At 59.1% G+C, this 22,343-nt stretch overlaps 1 protein-coding gene across 1 annotated transcript; it reads left to right on the top strand.

Annotated features, from left to right (window-relative positions):
* The first annotated feature begins 1,924 nt into the window (after positions 1 to 1,924).
* Positions 1,925 to 21,789, top strand: SLC17A7 (solute carrier family 17 member 7). Its single transcript, XM_067552177.1, has 12 exons — positions 1,925 to 2,057; positions 14,079 to 14,331; positions 14,522 to 14,640; positions 16,023 to 16,137; positions 16,626 to 16,713; positions 16,999 to 17,085; positions 17,258 to 17,400; positions 17,549 to 17,698; positions 18,064 to 18,196; positions 18,370 to 18,480; positions 18,754 to 18,881; positions 19,318 to 21,789. Exons 1-12 carry the CDS (start codon positions 1,996 to 1,998, stop codon positions 19,657 to 19,659), a joined length of 1,731 nt encoding a protein of 576 aa, XP_067408278.1. The 5' UTR covers positions 1,925 to 1,995; the 3' UTR covers positions 19,660 to 21,789.
* Positions 21,790 to 22,343: the final 554 nt, after the last annotated feature.

Below are 22,343 nucleotides of genomic sequence, written 5' to 3'. Positions count from 1 at the left end.
CGCTGTGTGAGGGGGGGTGCCCGGCCTGGCCCAGCAAGGGGCGCTGTGTGAGGGGGGCCAGCAAGCGCCTCTGCAGCCGTTAACTTCTTTTCTTTCCCTGCTCGCTTTTCTCTCTCTCCCGTCCCCAACCAGGCTCCTGTGTCCTGCCAGCTCCGCCTTCCGCCCGCTGTTTTCTCCCCCTCTCCCTCCTGGCTCCTTCCCCGCGTACAGCCTGTTCTCTCCCCTTCGCAGCCGGCCCCCTCTGCCTCCCCCTGCCATCTGCCAGCCACAGCACAGGGGCTGCGGGAAGTTTCTCAGGCGCCCAATTCGGGGCCTTCTCCCGCCAGCCGGCACTGAAGGGCAGGGGCTGGCTGGCTCCCGGGGGCGGGGCACGGGGGCCTTTCCCCTCTAGGGGGTGCTGGCTCCCCTCCGGCCCCAGGGTGGGGACTGGCTGGCTCTGGGGGGTGGAGAATGGGGCCTATCCCTGTGGCCAGCCCCTCACCCCCTCCAAGGGCTCGCTGCTCTCTTAGGGGGCGTCTCACTGTCCAATACCGTCCCGGGACTTATTCTTGATCCAAAAGCTCCCCGTCACCTACCCACACCCTGGGCCCCCCCGAAACTCAGATGGGGGGACCCAGGGCTGTTCTTATCACTTTACCCCCAGACTCTGTCCCCATTCCCTTCTCTGTGCATATATTTGCATCTCATTATCCCACCCACCCATCCAATCTGGCTCTAGAAATTTTCCATTGCTCCTGGGATGTAATTCTCACTGGGGGAGGGGGTGCGGGGGGGAGCCAGGACTCCTGGGTTCTCTCCCCAGCTCTGGGAGGGGAGTGGGGTCTAGTGGTGAGAGCAGGAGGCGGGGGACTCCTGGGTTCTCTCAACGGCTCCGAGAGGAGAGTGGGGTCTAGTGGTTAGAGCGGGGGCGCTGGGAGCCAGGACTCCTGGGTTCTCTCCCCAGCTCTGGGAGAGGAGTGGGGTCTAGTGGGCTGTGGGGGGGACACAGACTTGCTCAAGGCAGCCGGCTGCTCCCCCTCACCTGCCAAGAGGGTGCCTGTGTCCTGAGAAGCTTGCACCATCTGTCTCCCACTGGGGCATCCCCCCCCCACACACACACCTCGGTCTGGGCAGCTGCCTCCGGGCCGGCTGGGGCTGCTGACAGCTGGCAGCTTCCGGGCGCAGGGGAGGGTGAGCTCGGAGCTGGCCAGGTCCTGCTAGGCCGCTACCTTGGGAGAGGTTCTGGGAGCGGGTCCGCTGATCAGAGTGGGGATTGTCGGGGGGGGCTGGGAGCCAGGACTCCTGGGTTCTCTGCCCGGCTTTGGGAGAGGAGTGGGGTATGGTGGGGGGAGCCAGGACTCCTGGGTTCTCTCCCCAGCTCTGGGAGGGGAGTGGGGTCCAGTGGTTAGAGCAGGGGGCTGGGAGCCAGGACTCCTGGGTTCTGTGGAGGTTTTGAGTCAGGGAAAGAACCCAGATGTCCTGGCTCCCAGCCCCCACACACACTTCCCTTTCCCCCCATTGGGGTCCTCCCTGGAGGAGCCCCCGGGTCGTGGCGGTTCCTCTTTCTCCGCCTCGGAGCTGTCCCTGGTGCTGATCCCTCCCCTGCCCCTCCCCGTGGCCTCGGGGCTGGCCCACAGGAGCGGTGCGGCGGGGGGGGGGGCCGAGCCGGCAGCGGCGTCCCACGCAGGGATCGCCTGGATTTAGAGCAGCGGCGAGTGACGCGGGCGGCTCGGCGGGGCGGGGGGAGCAGCTGGGGCTGGGACGATCCGATCCGTCCTGGGCAGCCGCTCCCAGCTCCTGCCGTGGTCGGGAGGGAGACGGGGAGAGAAAGCGAGAAAGTGAAGGCAAGTCAGAGGGGAGGAAGAGAAGGAAGGAAACAGCCGGAGAAGGAAGGAAGGAAAGAGACAGACAGACAGACAGAGGGACCCCTTCCTTCCACCCCCCCCACCCCAGACCTGCTGGCCCCGGCTGAAGGATGGTGCTGTGAGCCGGCTCGGTTCGGACCCGCTCGGCGCCATGCAGTTCCGCAAGGAGGAGTTCCAGAAGTTGGCCGGGAAGACGCTGGGCCAGCTGCACAGGTGAGGGGCGTAGGGGAGGAGGTCGGGATCCTGCCCCTCCCTGTGGGGGGGCAGGATCGGGGCCCCCGGGCTTGGAGAACGGGCGGGGTCCCTGGTCCCGCCGCAGCCGGGATCGGGCCCTTGCAGGCTGGGGAGAGGCCAGTGGGCAGCGGGAGGTGTGTTACTGTGTCCGCACGCGCTGACCCGAGGCTGGGTCATACACCCCCCCCCCCCCGGCCGGATCACCCCCTGCCCCTGCCCCCTAGATTCACCCCCTTGGGTTCCCCTGCACACCGCCCCCGGCCATCACCCCCAACTTCACCTCCGTGTCTCTCCCCCCTCCACTGCCCCCTTTAGATTCACCCCCCCTACACTCACCCCCATTACCCGCCCCCGATTCAGCCCCGTACACACACACCCACTCCCATGTCCCCCTTTTGCACACACCCACCTTCCCACCCCCTCTTGATACCCAGGGCCAGATGCAAGCCCCCCCACCTGGCACCCCCTTACGCAATGCTGTGGGGTGGGGGGGTGCAGGGGCTGGAAATTGGCTTTGGAGCACCCCAGATTTACCTTAGGAAGCTTCTCCCCCCCCCCCCATCAGCCCTTCTTGGGGAGGAAGCGATGGAGAGATATTTGCTTTCTATTTATAACCTTCATCCATTCACCCCCACCCCCCCATCCCGCTCTAATCCCCTCGCTGTGGCGTTTACACATGGGCCGGGTTATATATTTTTGCAGCTGGTTGCATTCCCCCCCCCCCTACACACACACACTCCCTTGATTAAATTCGATCCCTTCTGAGGATCGGGGGGGGGGGAGCGATGAGTGTGGAGAGGGTTCACAAAATGTTGGGGTCGCCCCTGCGAGTTGGAGGGTGCGGGGCTGCAGAGGGCTGTGGGATGGAAATAAATCATTAAGAATATCGGAGGTGATGGGTTCGGGATGGGGCCTGGAGGGGGCGGGGTGCGTGTGTGGATTGCCCCACACCGCTGGTGAGCGAGCGTTTGTGCGATCGTGCTGCTTTGTGTGTCTGGCCGGGGGGTAGATAAGATTGTGTGTCCAGGTTGCGTGTTTGTGTGTCCAGGGTCGGGGGCAGGGGAGGCGGCACCTGCGCAGACGAGGTTGACTTGGGTACCTCAGAAAATGTCTTTGGGTCACACCCCCACCGCTGTGAATTGGTGATGCCCCATTGACGTCAAGGGGGCCAGACCCACGACTGGGATAACTGGCCGCTGCTCCATTGGAGTCAATGGGGCCGGATCCCAGCTGGTGTCAGAAAGCCCCGACTTCTGACCTGTGCCTGCCCCAGTCAGGCAGAAGCAGTGGGTCGGGGGTCTGCCCTCTGGAGAATTTAACCCTCGACTCGCCGCCTGGGGCTCCAGCCCCCCCCCCCCGGGTCTGGTTCGTAGCCGACTGGCACTGCCCCACCCAGGGGATTGACGCAGAGACGGGACATTGTGTTGTTTTAAAAGAGCCGAGCGAGGGAAAACAACAAACCTCAGCCCTGGCGTCGAGAAGGACCCCGGTGCCCTTACGTAACTGGCCCGGATTCCAGTGAAGATTGTGTCCTGTCAGAGCCGCACCTCATGAAATATGCACTAGTTTTATAAATGGATCCCGCTTGCTTTATATATATATAGTGCGAGCGAGAGAGCCCGCGTGAGAGTCTCTGGCCAGGAGCTCTGTCTGTTGTCAGCAAGGGGAAGGTGACTACATCGAAGGTGTGTGTGTGCACATAATAAAAATCTAGGTGTGTATAAGTGTGTGTGTGTATATATCATAACGTGTGTGTGTATTATAGAATCATAAAATCGATGTGCTGATCTCTAGTGTTACACACAATAAAACACACACACCTGCATAGATTTTATTATATATAATCCATATACACATGTAATAGAATGATACAATAAACACACAAATATGTACACACACATTTATATATGGTCACATTCACGGGTGTGTGTGTGTGTGTAAGATCTATGTGCATATACAATACACACACAGTTTATTATATACACACAATAAACTGTGTGTGTTATATAGAAAGCCAACTCTGTGTGTGTCTAATACAATCCATCTGCATATCTGTGTGTGTAGCTGTTACGTATAACAAAACTCCGTGTGGGCAGCTACAAAACATGCCATTAGCCGAATATTAGTAAGGATGAGGCAGGTCGAGCGCTCAGGAAATGCCAGATTTAAGGTGCGTCTGAAACCTTCATTCTGGGCCCCTTGTGCAGCTGCCTTAGGAGACAGGCTTTAATCCCCGCAGCACATGCTGGTTTCTCTGCCGGTCCCTGCTTCTTCTAGCGCACGGTCAGGCCGGGACTCACTCACAGCGCAGCTTTAGTTCAGTTTAGTTTTGTCTGATTGGTCGGTACCCGAGCCTTGCTTTCTCGATATTTGCTTTTCTCCCCCTTGCTCAGCGGGCGGACTTATTTCTGGCCCGAGGTCCAGCCGCCTGCTCTCAACACAGAATTTTTCATTGTGCTTTCCTGTGCTGCTCATCACGCGAGCGCCCACGAGCGTCCCAAGCAGGGATTCACGTCTCTCTGCCCCATGCGATGCGAGGGAATTAGCCCCCTTTGACAGCTGGGGAGCAGAGGCTCCAGGCAGAAGTACCCACTTAAGAACATAAGAATGGCCGGACTGGGTCAGACGTCCTGTCTTCTGAGAATGGCCAGTGCCGGGTGCTTCAGAGGGGATGAACAGAACAGGTGATCAGCGAGTGATCCATCCTGTCCCCTGTTCCCAGCTTCTGGCAAACAGAAGCTGGGGACACTTCAGAGCATGGTTTTGCATCCCCGCCCGGCCTGGCTAATAGTCACTGATGGATCTATCCTCTGGGAACTTATCTAGGGCTTTTTTGAACCCTGTTATAGTCTTGGCCTTCACAACATCCTCTGGCAAGGAGTTCCGCAGGTTGACTGTGGGCCGTGTGAAGAAATACCTCCCTTTGTTGGTTTTAAACCTGTTGCCTGTTCATTTCATTGGGTGACCCCTACTTCTTGGGTTTATGAGGACGGGTGCACCCCGCTTTGAGCCGCTGAGACCCTGCGTTTTCAGTGCCCTTCCTGTGCGCCTGGCGCCCGACCGCAGAGCGCTCAGCACTTCTGCAAAGCAGATGCTGGCATCTCAAGTCTGGCGTGAGGGACACACGCTGGGCGCCCACCTGGAAACGTTGGCTCGAAGTGTCTTGCTCGGCCTCACGCAGGAGCTGCGCGGCAGAGGCAGGGAGAGAATCCAGGGCCCTGGCCAGCTCCTGGCAGCTCCTTTCCCTTCCTCCAATCCCCTACCCACCTCCTCTGGTCTGCAGAAAACGGGGCAACAACCGGGCCAGGTTGGTTCAGGAGCAGGGGCACACGAGGGGGGGAGCGGGGGGGGCCAGATAAGGGAGCAGGGCCCAGCTGAATTCTGGCACCTCCCCGCTTCACATTCTTCACCGGGAGCTTCTCTTGTAGCTGATGTGGGCTTGTCAGAAAAGCTCTCTGTGGGTATGAGTGTGCACCGCAAGGGTGTCTAATGACACATCGATCTAGCCATCTGTCACCGCTCCGTCTGTCTGTCCATCTAGATCCTGAGTCTGTGGGTCTGCTCAGGTATTGCTCTGACATAGGTGAATGGTTTGCCAATAACTCTGGAGCCAGGTTTACTGTCTGAATCGCTGCCCAGGGCGCAAAAGTAACACGCCAATACCCACTGCGTGGCTCACGGGAGCACACCCGGCTTTAAAATCAGACCTCTGCCTACACACAGCCTGTGCACACGCCACGGCATATGGGGGAAAAGCTGCACGTGTGTCTGAAATATACCAGGGCACGTGTGTCAAATGATACAAACAGACACAACTTTGTGTGTCCAAATGCCCCTCCGCCACAGTTTTGCCCACCCCCCGCCCCAGGGACGCGGTGGAGTTTGCATTTCCGGATGTCTTGCGACCCACGGTGGCTGTGGAGGAGATGGTTTAGTTGAATTCAGGTTACAGGGATCCAGGCCGGGGGGGGCCTGGGTGAATCATATCGACAGGTACACAGACGTGAGACACTCCGAAATGGGGATCCTAATGACACCCACCCACCCAATCCCACAGGCGGGTGTCAAAATGTGACACAGAGCGGGGTGTGTCAGAATGACACACACATCCACAGGGATGTGTGCTCTGGGAGGGGCTGGGATTGAACCTGGGAGCAGATGTTTAAAGCCACACGGGCTCCTGAGGTGGAGGGGGGTTAGGGCCCAAACAGCCCAGGGGCTTTTGAAACTCCTCTTTGGCCCCTGGCTGCATCTGGAGGGGCCTGGAGTCCTTTGCCCACCTGTTCTGAGCCGAACAGTCGTAGCATAGTCAGGGAGTAAAACGGATGCAGCGTTTTCCCAGTGAATAATAGAGGCAGAGCACGGGCCAAGGGGATTTGTAATGTCTCGGTTTTCCTTTAGCATCCCTCTATCTATCTATCTGCCTGTCTGTCTATCTATCTCCATACATGTCTATCTATCTATCTATCTACCTATCTATCTCCATACACGTCTGTCTGCCTGTCTCTCTCTCTATCTATCTATCTATCTCCATACACGCCCGTCTATCTATCTATCTGTCTCTCTATCTATCTATTTATCACCCCCACGCAGATTTTTACGATAAGGCGTTGGCTCATTTGCCAGCAGCCGACACCTTTCAGGGTCAGGGGAGGCCTTTGCAAAGTTGCGAGGCTGTTAGATATTTTGCCTTCCGCTTCTCTGAACTAGACAGCTGGTCTGGAGCTTATCCTCTTGCCGACTCCCAACGTGAAATTGCTTCCTGTAGTTTGCAAATGCCATAGCCTGTGCGTGTGTCCGTGTCCTGGCCGCCCCCTGCTAGAGAGGATGAGCCACGCTTTGAGTGTGTGTGTGTGTGTGTGTGTGTGTGTGTGTCTCTCTCTCTCCATCCGTTCATCCGTCCCTTCTGCTCCTTGCTGGAGGGGACAATCCAGACCTGGGTGTCGTTTGCCTGAAATCATCGCTGCTTTTAGTGAAAGTGGGCTCAAATTTCCAAAGGGATTTAGGCACCTAAAGATGCAGAGAGAGGCACTGTGTGGGGGTTTCCAAAGCGTCTGGGTGTCTGGTGATAGTCACTATTTTGCTCCAGTTCTCCAGCTCCTGGAGTCCTGGGATTTTGTGAGAGTTTCGGCTTCCATTTAAAAAAAAAAAGGAGTCATTCTTTTAGACCTCCTGGTTTGGGAGAAAAGCTTTAAAACATGATCTCTAAAGGGATGTGCGCGGCACACAAATAGCCGGGCACGGGAGAGCAGAATGGGAAACCCTGGTATGGGAGGAGGCGGGAACAGGGGGTACACAGAGCTGCTGGCGTGGGGGAGATTGGGGGACCTGGTATGGGGGCAGAGGGCAATGGGGACTGGTGGGGAGGGCCCTGAAATGGAGGGGGATGGAAGGGACGGGAGAAGCCAGGTAGCTGGGGAAAATGGAGGTTTTCAAGGAGTTCCTGGTTTGTGCCACAAACTGCCTGGGTGACCTTGGTTCTGTCACTTAACCTCTCTCCCGGTTCTGTACCATGGGGGTGACAGCCCTGCCCTGCCTCCCGCGGGAGGGTAAATAGAGATCGTGAGGCACCCAGACGCCAGGGGGATGGGAGTCGAGTGAGTGACCGAGGTAGATTAAATCGACTCATCTCTGGAGGAGACTTGCAAACTTATCTCCTGGGTTATTAAACTGTTAACACCTGAGCTGGGAAAATTACCCCCAGCCACATACGGGCTGCCTCATCTTGGGAAATGGGCTGGGAGCCAGGACACCTGGGTTCTATCCCCGGCTCTGGGAGGGGAGTGGGGTCTAGTGGTTAGAGCAGAGGGGGCTGGGAAGCAGGACTTGTGCAACCTTCCCCCTCGCTCCAAGGACTTTTGCCAGTGCTTGGAGGGGCCCAGATTCCTTTCTACCAGCCATTCCAGGGCGGGCTGAATAATTCATGCCCTTTCTAGCAATAACTGCATCCGCCTTCATCTATATTTCATGGCGTTAAAGTTGGCTCCATAGATTTTTTTTTTCCTCCCAACCTCTGTGTTTAAGTCTCATGACTCTGGGAATCCCTGAACTGTCTCTGGGCCCCAGGCAAAGGACAGACCCTGATTTCAGTTTCATTTTAATTCCATCCTGTAGAATTATTTTCACCCGATTGAATTGTTTAAATTGTCTTTAGAGCGGGGGAGGGCCGGGAGCCAGGACTCCTGGGTTCAAAATCCCCGGCTCCAGAGGGGGGTTAGTGCTATTTGTATTTGAATTTGATTCTCTGTTTTATGTATGCACTGGATTTTCTCTTTGACTGGAGAATTTGGACTGCGTGTATGTGTGTGTGTGTGTATATATGTATATGCAGATTTATTTTTTATTTAGCACGGCTGCTTTCTAGTTTTGTTTTTTCTATCCTGTTGGGGTGTTTTTGTTTTGTTTTGATTCCTTTGGGTTGCATTTTACTTTGAACCTTTAATCTGTGGGGCCAATTCCCTGGTTTTTTATTCTTTTTTGGTTTGAAGAATTAAGATGATTTAATTCATTATAATTATTTGATATAATTCATCACTTTATTTAGATTAACTGGAATTGTTTTCTTTAGATTAATTTAAATACCATATTTATTTTGATGAATTACAATTGAATTGCTTTATTATTTTGATGTGGATTAATTACCGTTCATTAATGTATTATTCTATTTTGGTTATTTAGAATTATTTGATGTAATTTCTCTATGATGTTATTTTGATTAAGTAGGATTATTTAATTTAATTTGATTAATCACAGTTATTTCATTCCAATTTGGTGTGATTTTACTGTCTTTGATTCTGATCTCTTGAGATTTTGAACTTTTTATTTTTTCTTTGATTTCATTTTATTTTGATAAATTAGGATTAAATCGATTTAATTTATATTTGCTTTTGTTCCCTTTTATTCTGATCAACTACAATTATTTAATTTCATTTTTATTGGCTTTCGTTCCATTTCTTATGCTTATATTTCTATCCGGAGGGTTTCTTTCCTTTCGGCTCCGTTTCAGTTTGATTCATCAGGATCATACTTTAAATCAATTCATTTGCTTTTATTTGCTGTCCTCCTGTATTCTCAAACTCCACGTGACTCTTCCCGGGCAGAGACACTAGACTATGACCAGTGTGGTCTATCCCGGTTGCTCTTTCCACATCTTCTAAGTTAAATAGAAAGTTGACCCTGGTGGGATCTCTTCGGTCTAGCACGCAAAGGTCTGACATGATCCAATGGCTGGAAGCTGAAGCGAGCCCAGATTCAGGCTGGAAATAAGGTGCACATGGAATTAACCATTGGAAAACTTACCAAGAGCTGGAATGGTTTCCCCATCATTGGCGATTTTGAAATGACGGGATCAAAACACCCCGAAGTGTCTCCTTGTCCAGCAAAACAGAACGAGCATCTGGAGTCTCTCACTTCACAGCAGGCTTCACAAATCTTCCATCCCCCTCGTAGCTCTTCTCTGGACCCTCTCCAGTTTTTCCAGCCCGTTGTTTCGCTCACCTACGCTCACCTCTTGTGTGACCCGGCTGGCCCCTGGCTTCACTCCCGCTTGAACTAGAGCCGAGCTGCTAGAAAACCCAGCCCAGCGCAAACGAATACTTCCCAGAATTGAGTCCCCTTGGATGCGCTGATCCAACTCGGCCTTTGTTATGAATGCAGTCAGTTTCATAGCCAGCATTTTCCTTCGCTTCGGAAGACGCTTAGACCTGGGAGCCAGGACTCCTGGGTTCTACCCCCGGCTCTGGGAGGGGAGTGGGGTCTAGTGGTTAGAGCAGGGGGAGATGGGAGCTAGGATGCCTGGTTCTATTGTCAGCTCTGGGAGGACAGTGGGGCCCAGTGGTTAGGGTGTCTGGGAGCCAGGACCCCTGGGTTTATAGCACTGCCCTGAATTAATTCTTGCTTTGCTTTGATTCCTGTTTTGAGGCAGCGTGGCCCGGGCTGGCTGTGGGGAGGTAGCGTTGTAATCAGATGCCTGAACTTCATCCGGCCTGGCTTTCAGTCCAGGTACTTGTGAGGCCTGCAGATGATGATGATTTATTACCTGTATTACGGTAGTGCCTAGGAGACTTGGTCGTGGACCAGGCCTGATTGGGCTAGGCGCTGCCCATTTTTATTGCGATTCGGTGTATTACAGCAGTACCTGGTTGCCCCACATGTGGAACCAGAGCCCCATGGTGCTGTATATTTGTATTTCTATTAGGTGTATTACGGTAGCACTTAGGCACCCCAGACATGGCCCAGGACCCCCCCCACATGGTGTTAGTTGAAGCCCATTATTAGGTGTATTATGGTAGCACCTAGGAGTCCCTCATGGCCCAGGACCCCATGGTGCCAGGCGCTGCACATTATTAGGTGTATTACGGTAGGACCAGGTCCCCATAGTGCTAGGTGCTGCACAAACCCAGAAACAAAAGTCGGCCCCTCCCCCGAAGAGCTGCCAACACCAGACAAGAGGTGCCGGCTGGAGACGGCAGGACGAGGGAGCCCGGGGCGGGACCGAGATGCTGTGGGGTGGCCTGACGAGCAGCACGAGAGCCTCTCGGCGGCAGAGGGACTGAGCGAGGCGAGGCCACGCCGGGGAGGCAAAGACGGGCAGCTCGGGTCTGATGCGCTAGCAATGGAGGAGCCGGCAGAGAGACGCCCGACGCGGGGAATGAGCCGTGCAGCGGCGTACGAGCAGGGCCAGCCAGCATTTGCCAGGAGCAGAGAGAAGGGCCACGGATTTAGCTTGTGAGGGGGCCCTTGGTTCTTCCCAAGTGGGTGGTCGGTCCGTCTGCAAAGCACCCGCCCCGGGTAAGGTGGTTTGAGCTGTGTCTCATGCCTGTGGGAGCAGCCTGTTTTCTCTCTCTCTGCTCCGTGCGTGGGATCGATCTGGCTTCTCAGCCCTATCGGCATGTGACGATACAACCCTCCAGCCTGAGTGTTCGGTGGTTTCAGGCTAACGTCTCCATGCCTGCGCTGGGAACGGACCGGAATCGAGGTGCTGAGAGTTTTCGCTGCGGGACTGGAAAGCAAAGCCTGGATTGCAGAGATGATCTGCTTGAAGGCGGCCTGGGATTATTTCTTTAACGCAAACAATAGAAATTCCAGGCCCTGAGTTTTCAAAGAACCAAACTCCTGTGACCAGCGTTGAAAATGACAAGGGTTTCCACACAACTCCGAGGCGCCCTTCTTAATCCTCTCAGGGAGTCCTCAGGCTTTTCTCTGCAACTTTGACAGTGTAAAACTTAAATGATTACTGCTGTCGTCAACCTCCGAGCCCTCGGTGTGGCCAATATTTGGGGCCGGGTTCTTTCTTAGGCGGAGAAATGGATGAGGCAAAAAGAGCCGAGTGGATTTTTTCCCCCCTCCTTTTGGTGTTTTTTTTTATTCGTAAATTTGCGCTGAGGTCACTGATTTGGGATGCGAAAAAGTCGCAACGTTTTGGTTTGAAATTTCCTCCCGTTTGATTAAATAAATAAATACAAAACCAGCCCTTGGCCCGCTTGGAGAAACCTCCCTTAGCGAATTTCCCCACCTCGGTTCCTCCGGCCGGGGGCCGGGTCACCCCCTCCCCGTCTCCTTCTCACGCCACGTTCAGGCCCGCGACCCTCGGTGGTCCACGCGTGGCTGACGTCTGCCCCCGTGGGCCCGGCTGCCTCGCTGGGGGTGGCTGGGCTCATCGGGGCAGGGGAAGCTCGGCGACCTCCCGTGGCAGGATTTAACCAGGGTTCCTGGGGGCTAATCCGCCGGCCGCGAGGGGCACCCCGGCGCAGCCCCCGACGGGGGAGGGGGCTGGGGGAGAACAGATGGAGCTGGAAGATTCGCCCATTGGCAGGTGGGGTGGGGGGTTTGGAGAGGCGCCCCATTGGGGGGCACACACACATCTCCCCCCCCCCCACTGTCTCACACACACAAACACATTCACACTCAGCCCTAACCTGGAAACACGCAGTGCAGGGCCCAGACTCTCCAGCAGGGGGCAGCAGACACACACACACACAGAGCAGGGCCCAGCCCCTCCAGCAGGGGGCAGCACGCGCGCACACACACACACACACACACACACACAAAACCTGGTGGCTCCTGTTCTCACCTAGCCGGGGCTGGGCCGGGGGTGGAGGGATGTAGCAGCTAGCGACAGCTTGTGCGAAGGAGGAGGGGGGAGGGAGGCTGCGTGTCCCTGTGAGTGTGTGTGCGCGTGCGAGCGCGTGTGCGATTCACAGCTCCATCCCTGCCGAGTTTATTAACAGGCTGATGATGCAGGTTGGCCGGGAGCCCAGCGCCAGGACTTAATGCTGCTTCCATATGGTCCCGCTGAGCCCACCCCGCCCCCCAGCGCCAGCCCACCCCCACTCCGCCCCCCCAGCACACCGGGGGCTAGGAGTGCGTCAGGGTGTGTTGTGGCACTAGGGGGCGCTGCCGGGAGCGGGGCAGGGGGGCCAGCAGGGGGCGCTCCCCCCGGCAGTCAAGGCTGGCCCCCATGAGGCGCTAGGGGGCGCTGCGCTGTGGGGAGCCGGGGGGCTGGGGTTTGGGGGGGGTCGTTTCTCTCACCTGCTCTTCCAGAGCTGCCAGTGCGAAGAAGAAGCCGTGAAACGGTGCAAGAAATAGCAACTCCTTATTAACACCAGGCGGGGGTGAAAAGACGGGGGGGGGGGGAGAGGAACTGGGGGGAGGCTGGGAGGGAGGAGGAGATTGGAGGGAGGGGGTGGGGAAGGGGTAGAGAGGAGGGGGGGTGTTGGGGTAGAGGCAGTGAGGTGGAGCTAGGGGGATGGGGTGAGGATAGGAGGCAGTGGGAGGGGGGAGGGGTGGAGACCAGAAATGGGGTGGGGAGGAGTCTGTCTGTCCATCTATCTGGGTATATGTGGATAAGCTCTCAGATCCCCCCTAGGGTCAATCCGGAGTCACTCCAGTTTGCAATGGGGACAGGACTGGGTTCTGATTTCAGCCCCTCTGTCCCCCCAACCCCCCCGCCCCAGGGAAGAGGCATTGTAGCAGTTGAAGAGGAACAGTGGGGCAGTGAAATCCTAGCGCCGGGGAGGGGTCCCTGTATAACCCCCCCCCACGCCCCGCCCCAGAGGGGCCGTGGCTCCGGGTAGGAAGGCAGGGGGCAGCGGGTGTCAGAGGAAGGTCGGCCGAGTTCGACGCCGGGCAGGGGAGCTTAGCCAGGGATATTTAAAACCGTCCTAATCTGCAGACACAGCCGCCTCGCGCCCTGACCCGCAGCTCCCAATGTGCTGACGAGGCCGCAGCCCGGTGGGTGCGGCTCGGCCGGGGGCTCTGCCTGGGCACGCGGGGCTGGCCCCGGTGCAGGGAGCGGGGCGGGGAGGTAAATCCAGCCCCATCTGTCTGTCCCCACACACCCAGTTATCTGTCTGTCTGTCTGTCCGTCCCCATAGACCCCACACACCCAGCTATCTGTCTGTCTGTCTGTCCGTCCCCATAGACCCCACACACCCAGCTATCTGTCTGTCTGTCTGTCCGTCCCCATAGACCCCACACACCCAGCTATCTGTCTGTCTGTCTGTCCGTCCCCATAGACCCCCACACACCCAGCTATCTGTCTGTCTGTCTATCCCCAAACACCCCATCTATCTATCTATCTATCTATCTATCTATCTATCTGTCTGTCTATCCTCACACATCCCATCTGTCTGTCTGTCTGTCCGTCCCCATAGACCCCACACACCCAGCTATCTGTCTGTCTGTCTGCCTGTCTATCCATCTCCACACACCCCATCTAATCTCTCTGTCTGTCTGTCTGTCTGTCCCCATACACCCCACACACCCCATCTATCTATCTATCTGTCTGTCTGTCTGTCTGTCTATCCCCACACACCCAGCCGTCTGTCTGTCCATCCCCATAGACCCCACAAGCCCCATCTATCTATCTATCTATCTGTCTGTCTGTCTGTCTATCTGTTCATCTGTCCCCATCCACCCTATTGCTCCATCCATCTGCCCGTCCGTCCGTCCGTGCGCCCAGCCCCAGACCCCCGCTCTCTCTGTCTCTCCCGCGCCCAGGCTCCTGGAGCGCAGGCAGCCCGGCGGGGAGACGATCGAGCTGACGCAGGAGGGGCGCCCGGTGGAGGTGTGCGAGAAGCCCCTGCCGGTGGTGGACTGCACGTGCTTCGGCCTCCCGCGCCGCTACATCATCGCCATCCTCTGCGGGCTGGGCTTCTGCATCAGCTTCGGCATCCGTTGCAACCTGGGCGTGGCCATCGTCAGCATGGTCAACAACAACACGGTGTACCGGGGCGACAAGGTCGTGGTGGAGGTGAGGGGCCTTCTCCCCTCTAGGGGGCGCCGGCTCCCACCCGGCCCCAGGGGTCCAGGGAGTGGGGCATGGAGCGTTTCCCCTCTAGGGGGCGCCAGCTCTTCTCCAGCCCCCGGGCGGGGGCTGGCCAGCTCCAGGGGTCCAGGGAGTGGGCCACAGGGGCCTTTCCTTGGTTTCTTTTCCCCCACAGAAAGCCCAGTTCTCCTGGGACCCCGAGACGGTGGGGATGATTCACGGCTCCTTCTTCTGGGGCTACATCGTCACGCAGATCCCTGGCGGCTTCATCGCCCAGAAATTCGCGGCCAATAGGTGAGAACAGAGACGCCGCAGGGCCCCTGGCCTCCACGCGGCGCCGGGATGCAGGGAGTGGGGCAGGGAGGTGGCCAGCAGGAGGTGCTGGCCCCCGGCAGGCAGTAGCTGGCCCCGATGCCCTTTGACAGGCGCTAGGGGGCGCTGGGCTGCGGGGAGCGGGACGGGGGAGGTGTCTCAGGTCAGGTATAAAGTCTCAGGCTCATTAAAACTGCCATAGCGCTTCTCCCTCCAGCAGAGCCTGGCTTCCTTCCAAATGGGCTAATCCCCGGCTGCTTCCCTCAGTCCCCCGGGAGAGACATCACTTCCTGTCCCGCTGTCGTGTGGTGCCACTCCACGGCCCTTAAACAGCCCCTGCACCCCACCCCAGAGCTGGCTGCGCCCCAGCGCCGGGCGAGGGGTCCCTGTATAACCAGCCCCCCCGCCCCACCCCAGGGGCAGCAATAGAGCAACAGTGCGAGGTAGCCAAAATGCAATAGTGCACCGTGGTTCCGATCAATGCAGCTGCAGCCATGAACAGCAATGGCATAAATAGAGAGCAGTGACTGTGCAAACACAGTAGTGTGTCACTAGTGTTAGCACAATGCACTAGTGAGCAGCAAGCATGCAAACACTAGTGATCAGTGAGCGTGTGATGCACTAACGTGCAGCAAGCATGCAAACACCATGGGAAGCAGTAAGCATTCAATGTGCAAGTGAGCAGCGACCATTCGGTTCACTAGTGAACAGTAGGTGTGCAAACACAACAGTGAGAGGCAAGCACACAGTGCACTAGTGAGCAGTGTGTGTGCATACACAATGGTGACACACGAGTATGCAAATGCAATAGTGAGCAACGCACTAGAGTACAGCAAGTGTGTGAATGCATCAGCAAGCAAACACACTAGCACTGAGCGAGCCTGCAAACACAATAGTGAGCAGCAAGTGTGCCATGCACCAGTGAGCAGTTAGCGTGCAAACACAATAGTGAGTTTTGAGCATGCCATGCACTAGTGATCAGCGAGCATGCAAAAACAGTGGTGAGCAGTGAGTGTGCAATGCTTTAGCAAGCAGTTAGCATGCAATGCACTAAGGAGCAGCGAGTGTGCAAACACAGCAGCGAGCGTGCAATGCACTGGTGAAAAGCAAACACAATTGTGAGAAGTGACTGTGCACCAGTGACTGGCCAAAGCCCGCAGTGAGCGGCGAGTGTGCCCTGCCCTGGCGGGCAGTGAGCGTGTAAAGACAGTAGCGGGCAGTGTGCATGCCACGCCCCCAGCGAGCGTGCAGCCCTCGCACACAGCGCTGGCGAGCAGCGGCCACGGGGCCGGAACGGCGACCGACGACGCGTGTGTGCTTGCACCGGCACCGCCCCCCCGCCTGACCCTCCGCCTGCCCCGCAGGGTGTTTGGCTTTGCCATCGTGGCCACCTCGACCCTGAACATGCTGATCCCCTCGGCCGCCCGCGTGCACTACGGCTGCGTCATCTTCGTCCGCATCCTGCAGGGGCTGGTGGAGGTGGGTGCCCCCTGGGGGTGGGGGCAGGGACCAAAGGGGAGGGGATGGGGCTTGCCTTCCTGGACACCCCCCGACCCCCACTGGGGAGTTGGTGGGGGCAAGGGATTTGGGAGGGGGAAGGGTTAGGGGAGTGGGATTTGGTATGTTGGCCACGCCCCTTCCCCAAATGGAGGTGGGTGGATAAGAGGGCGGGGCTTGTTTTTTTCTGACCACGCCCCTTCTCCCCTCTGGCTGGGAGAGGGCAACCTGGAGGTTGAGGGGGCAGGGGCTGTTGTTAGGGGCGGGGCTTGATCCTCTAGCCACACCCTCTTTGTGGGGTGGGAGGTGGGCGTGGAAGGGCGACGCGGTATGGGGCGTGGCCTGATATGCTAACCATACCCCCTTCCTAATGGGGGGGGCTTGTGAGTGCACTGGGGCGGGGTGTGGGTGAAGGGGCGGGGCCTAGTTACCTGGCCACACCCCCAAGCCCTAACATCTCTGTGTCCCAGGGGGTGACGTACCCAGCCTGCCACGGGATCTGGAGCAAATGGGCCCCTCCCCTGGAGCGCAGCCGCCTCGCCACCACGGCCTTCTGCGGTAAGGGACCCACCCCCGCCCAGCCCGGACGCCTGGGTTCTCTCCCCGGCTCTGGGGATGGGTGGGGGAATGGGGTCTAGTGGTCAGAGCAGAGGGGCTGGGAGCCAGGACTTCTGGGTTCTGCCCCTGGCTCCGGGAGAGGAGTGGGGTCTGGTGGGTTAGAGCGGTGGGCGGAGCTGGGAGCCAGGACTCCTGGGTTCTCTCCCCGGCTCCGGGCGCCAAAGCAAGGTCTAGAGGGGTCTAAACCGCGGGGCCTTGGCTAACGTACCCCACGATCTCCTGCAGGCTCCTACGCGGGCGCCGTGGTCGCCATGCCGCTGGCTGGGGTCTTGGTCCAGTACTCAGGGTGGAGCTCTGTCTTCTACGTCTACGGTAAGAAGGGCAGAGCCACGGGCCCATCGACCCCGGCATCCAGCCTCCCCCATCAAACCAATGGCCCCTTTCAGCCCAGTATCCCTCACACAGAGGTCGGGGGGGCTCTCCCAGCTGGCTGCCCCCCCCCGCCCAGTAACCCCTCACCCCGCTCTGCCCCTCCCGTTGACAGGGAGTTTCGGGATCTTCTGGTACATGTTCTGGCTGCTGGTTTCCTACGAGAGCCCGGCTCAGCACCCCACCATCACGGAGGAGGAGCGCCAGTACATCGAGGAGAGCATCGGGGAGAGCGCCAGCCTCATGAACCCCCTCCTGGTGAGCCCCCGCTGCAGGTGGGCTGGGGGGGGCGCCGCTGTGGGGCAGCTCGCCGGGACGGGACACCCTGGGGGAGGTGCTGGGGGGGGGGCACCGCTGGGGGACAGCTCGCAGCGCAGGCCTCTCACCCCTCCCTCTCCTGCGGCAGAAATTCAAGGCCCCCTGGCGTAAGTTCTTCACCTCCATGCCCGTCTACGCCATCATCGTCGCCAACTTCTGCCGCAGCTGGACCTTCTACCTGCTACTCATCAGCCAGCCGGCCTACTTCGAGGAGGTCTTTGGCTTCGAGATCAGCAAGGTACCGCCGCCCAGCCCCCAGCCCCGCCGTCCTCCCCCTGAGCTGGGCCAGAACCCAGGCGCCCGGGCTCCAGATCCTCTCCCTTCCTGGAGCCCAGGAACCCAGGCGTCCGGGCTCCCAGACCCATTCTTCCCCCCTGCTCTAACCACTAGACACCCCTCCCAGAGCCAGATTACACCCCAGGCTCCCCGGCCCCGAGCAGGGAATGCTGGGGTGGAAGCCTGCCCCCTGCCATCCGTGCAATGAGTTGGTTGGGGCTCAGACATCTGGGTGGGACCCAGGAAAGAAGAGGGAGTGGGGGGGGAGGGGGTTGGCTGGCTCCCACGGGGCAGAAGACTCCCTCCTCTCCCTGTGCCCCCCCCCAGGTGGGCCTGCTCTCTGCCCTGCCCCACCTGGTCATGACCATCATTGTCCCCATCGGGGGTCAGATCGCCGATTTCCTGCGCAGCCGCAGGATCATGTCCACCACCAACGTCCGCAAGATGATGAACTGCGGAGGTGAGGAGGGGGCTGCGGGTCGGGAGCCAGGGGCGCCGGCCCAGCTGGCATTGGCGGGTGAGGGGAGGCGGGGAGCCCAGGGCTGGGAGCGCAGGGGGCTGCGGGTCGGGAGTGAGGGGCGCCGGCAGGGCGATGTGGCGGGGGAGGGCTCAGTTCTCTCTCTGCCCCCCCAGGTTTCGGCATGGAAGCGACGCTGCTGCTGGTGGTGGGTTACTCGCACAGTAAAGGCGTCGCCATCTCGTTCTTGGTCCTTGCTGTGGGCTTCAGTGGCTTTGCTATTTCAGGTCAGTGGGGGGGGGCACCGTGGGGCAGGGGGCTCGGCTGGGGTCGCAGTGGGGGAGGGAGCAGAGCAGTGGCTCGGCAGGGGGGCACCGTGGGGCAGGAAGCGGAGCAGCGTGGGTGCCGTGGGGGTGGGAAGCGGGGCAGGGACTCGGCATGGGTGCCATGGGGTGGGAAGCAGGGCAGGGGCTCAGCGGGGGGGCGCCATGGGGCAGGAAGTAGGGCGGGGGCTCAGCGGGGGACGGCTCCCCAGACTCTTTTCTCTCCCGTCCCTGCAGGGTTCAACGTGAATCACCTGGACATTGCGCCGCGCTACGCCAGCATCCTCATGGGCATCTCCAATGGGGTGGGCACCCTCTCGGGCATGGTTTGCCCGCTGATCGTGGGGGCCATGACCAAGCATAAGGTGCGGCAGGCACCGGCAGAGCTGGGGGGGCCCCGGGCTGGGCCAACGGGGGGTTGCGGGTCAGGAGTGAGGGGCACCGGCAGAGCTGGGGTGGGGGGCCCAGGGCTGAGCTACCGGGGGGCTGTGGGTCAGGAGTGAGGGGCACTGGAAGGGCTGCGGGGGGAGACACTTGGGAGCGCAATGTCCGGGGGCTGCTGATCTCATGTCCCCCCCCTCAACCCCCCCCCGGAGCCAAGTCAAGAGGTTTAAAAGGAAGGGAAATAAAATATTAATTTGTCTCTTCCTTGTCCCCCCCCTCCCCCGTTCGCCCCTCCGCGCCCTCCTTCCCAACCCCCAATTCTGCCTCAACGTCCCCCCCGCCCCGGTCTTGTGCCCCTCCCCCACCCTCCATCTCTCTCCCCCTCCCCCCGTGCCCCACTGCCCCGGCGGGGCCCAGACGCGGGAGGAGTGGCAGTACGTCTTCCTGATCGCCTCCATGGTGCACTACGGGGGCGTCATTTTCTACGGCCTCTTCGCCTCGGGCGAGAAGCAGCCCTGGGCCGAGCCGGAGGAGACCAGCCTGGAGAAATGCGGCTTCATCCATGAGGACGAGCTGGCCGACGAGGAGGACGAAGCCGCCCGGGGGGCGGGCGACGGGGGCGGCTACGGGGCCACCAAGAGCACCAGCTTCGCCAATGGGGGCTGGGTGGCCGACTGGGACAAGAAAGAGGAGTTTGTGCAGGAGCCGGGCAAGGACACCTACATGTACGGGGCGCCGAGGGAGAGGGAGCTGTCCTAGGGACTCCCCCACCACCCAATCGCCTCCTCCCCCCCGGGCACCCTTGCATTGGTACAGTCCAGGGGGGTGGGGCCAAGCTCAGCCCCACCCCCATTCTGCAAGCCACACCCCAGTCCCTCCACTGCATTGGTAGGATCCAGGAGGATGGGGCTGAGCTTGGCCACGCCTCCACCCTCCCTGCATTGGTACGGTCCAACAACGGGAGGGGGTGGAGCTGAGTTAGGCCACGCCCAAATCCTCTCCAAGTGCCACATCATTGGTACAATCCAGCTGGGTGAAGGGGGTGGGATTTATCTTGGCCACACCCAGCCAGTGCAGGCCACACCCAAATCCCCCACAGCATTGGTATGATCCAGGAATGTGAGGCTGAGTTAGGCCACACCCCTAGCCTGCAGGCCACACCCAACCTCCCCCATTAGGTTCCACTCCATTGGTACAATCCCCTGCCAGTGAAGGGGTGGAGCTGATATCAACGTGGGCCCCCCCCCCGTCCACAGGCCCCACCCAAATATCTTCCCCTCTGGGCACCACCTTTTGGTCTGACCCATCAGGGCGAGGGGGTGGTGTTGAGTTCAGTTGCTTCTCCCTCTCCCCCCCGGTCCAGCTGCATTGGTACGACCCATTGGAAGGGGGGGCGAGTCCCCTGATCCCACTGAGGGGGCCAGGTGGGGCCAGGGCAGAGGTTAGACCTTTGACCCCGAGGTTGGCAGCTCTTGACCTTTAACCCTTGGCCCTGTTGGGTGGGGGGGGCCCTACTTGGCCTTGAGATCAAAAAGTCTTTGACCTTTGCCCTTTGGGGGTCCGCCGTAGGTCGACCTTTGACCTCTGGGCCCCACCTTGAGCACAGGTTGACCTTTGACCTTGAGGCAGGCGATGCCCCATCCCCCCCATACTACATTGACCCCTCCCCGCAGCAGCCATGTGGGGCAGGGCTAGCGTCAATGGGCCGGGACCCCTGGGGGGGGCAGTGAAGGGGGGATGCCCCAGGCTAAGCCGGGGGACAGTTTTGGCAGTGTATTTACAAAGTTCCAGGGCAAATGGCGGTTTTGAGTCTCCCCCCTGCTCCTTCTCTGAGCTGCCCTCCCTGACGGCTTCCAGCCACCCCGCCCCCGCCCCACCTGGCCCGTGGTTCACGGCCGCCCCCGGCACATCTGAGCAGGTCGTTTACAATTGGCCCTGCACGTCCGAGAGGAGGGTTTCAAGCTGCTCCACGCGCTCAGGGTGGTGGGTTCGACACCCCGCAGGTGGCGGGTTCGAGATACCCTGCGCACTCCAACTGGTGGTTTCAAGTTACCCCACACGTTTTAGGTGACGGTTTCAAGTTACCCCGTACAGCTCTAGCCGGTGGTTTCAAGCTGCCCTGCACGTCCTGGCAGGCTTCTCGTCAGGCTGCCCAATGCAATTCTAGCTGGTAGTTTTGGGACACCCTGCACGATCCCACCACCGGTGTTGAGTCACCCCGCATGTCCTAGCTCGCCGGGTCAGAGCAGCTGCACTCAATTCTCCCAAGTGGTTTTCAACTGCCTTGTCTACTCTAGCTGGCGGCTTCAAGTCACCCCACCCCATCCAGCCGGTGGTTTCAAGACATCCCACCCAAGCCAGTCGTGGGTTTCAAGTCACCCCTCCCCATCCAGCTGGAGGTTTCCAGATGCCCCACCTTAGCCAGTCAGCGGTTTCATCACCTCACCCCATCCAACCAGTGGTTTCAAGTCACCCAGCACATTCTTAGCCCAGGGTTCAAACCAATCTGCACCCTCTAGTCGGCGGTTTCATGCTCCCCCACCAGCCTTTTGTGTGTGACAGTTTTAAGTCCCCCCTCGCGTTCTCTGGAGCAGCATAGACGCCTGTGGAGGAAGGCCCCTGCCCTACACGACACCCCCAGCTCCCCCGCACCACTGGGTCTGCCCCAGCACCGCCCACTTCTGCCCCGTTAGAGGCAGGTGGTGACCGTGTGGGGTGGGAGAGAGCTAAGCCCCCTTCCCCGTCCCCGTCCCAGAGCTCCGGGGTTGGATGGTCTGTCTGGTGTTGAGTCTGTACCTGTCCTGCCCCCGCCCCTCCTGCACCTGCCGGAATAAACCGATTCTTGTGTAAATATATAAATATAAATTATATACCGGACCGAGAGCGGTGCCCGCGCTGTGAGAACTTCCTTCCTGCGCCGTCCTCCAGCCGTCCCTCCGTCCCCACGCCTCCCTCTGTCCATACATCCCGTCTGTCTGGCTGGCCATCCTCGTGCATCCCCTTTGTCTGTCTGTCTATTCATCCCCCTACACTCCCTCTGTCTGTCTGTTTATCCCTCCCCATACACCCGGGTGATGGCGGGGGGGGGGGGGCAGGAAAGAGACGGATGATCCTGGGGCTAACGGAGGCTCGAGGATCCCTGTTTCGGGGCTCATCTGTCCATGGGGGGCTGCTACCCCAGCATGGCCCAGTTGTGATGCCCCTCACTCCTGACCCACAGCCCCCGCCCTCCCTGCTCCCCAGAGCTCTGCTGGTGCCCCTCACTTCTGACCCACAGCCCCCACCCTCCGTCAGAGCTCTGCCGGTGCCCCTCCCGACCTGCAGCCCCCGCTGTCCCTGCCCCCCAGAGTTCTGCTGGTGCCCCTCACTCCTGACCCACAGCCCTGGGCTCCCCCCAGATACCCACAGCCTCTGTGTTTCTGGGAAGGCCCCGGGTAGCAGAG

Source organism: Emydura macquarii, unplaced genomic scaffold, assembly GCF_026122565.2.
Source record: "Emydura macquarii macquarii isolate MOO-44397 ecotype Brisbane River unplaced genomic scaffold, CSIRO-AGI_Emac_v2 contig_1386, whole genome shotgun sequence".
NCBI classification, from domain to species: Eukaryota; Metazoa; Chordata; order Testudines; family Chelidae; genus Emydura; species Emydura macquarii.
The sequence above is the reverse complement of the archived record's forward strand: the minus strand, read 5'-3'. Positions and strand labels throughout refer to the sequence as shown.

What these genes read in the sequence shown, in the direction of transcription:
- SLC17A7 (XM_067552177.1), top strand. Translation starts at nt 1,996, where the DNA reads ATGCAGTTCCGCAAGGAGGAGTTCCAGAAGTTGGCCGGGAAGACGCTG. An exon ending in CGCCACCACGGCCTTCTGCG is followed by an intron (nt 16,714 to 16,998) that starts GTAAGGGACCCA and finishes GATCTCCTGCAG; the next exon opens with GCTCCTACGCGGGCGCCGTG. An exon ending in GCCTCATGAACCCCCTCCTG is followed by an intron (nt 17,401 to 17,548) that starts GTGAGCCCCCGC and finishes CTCCTGCGGCAG; the next exon opens with AAATTCAAGGCCCCCTGGCG.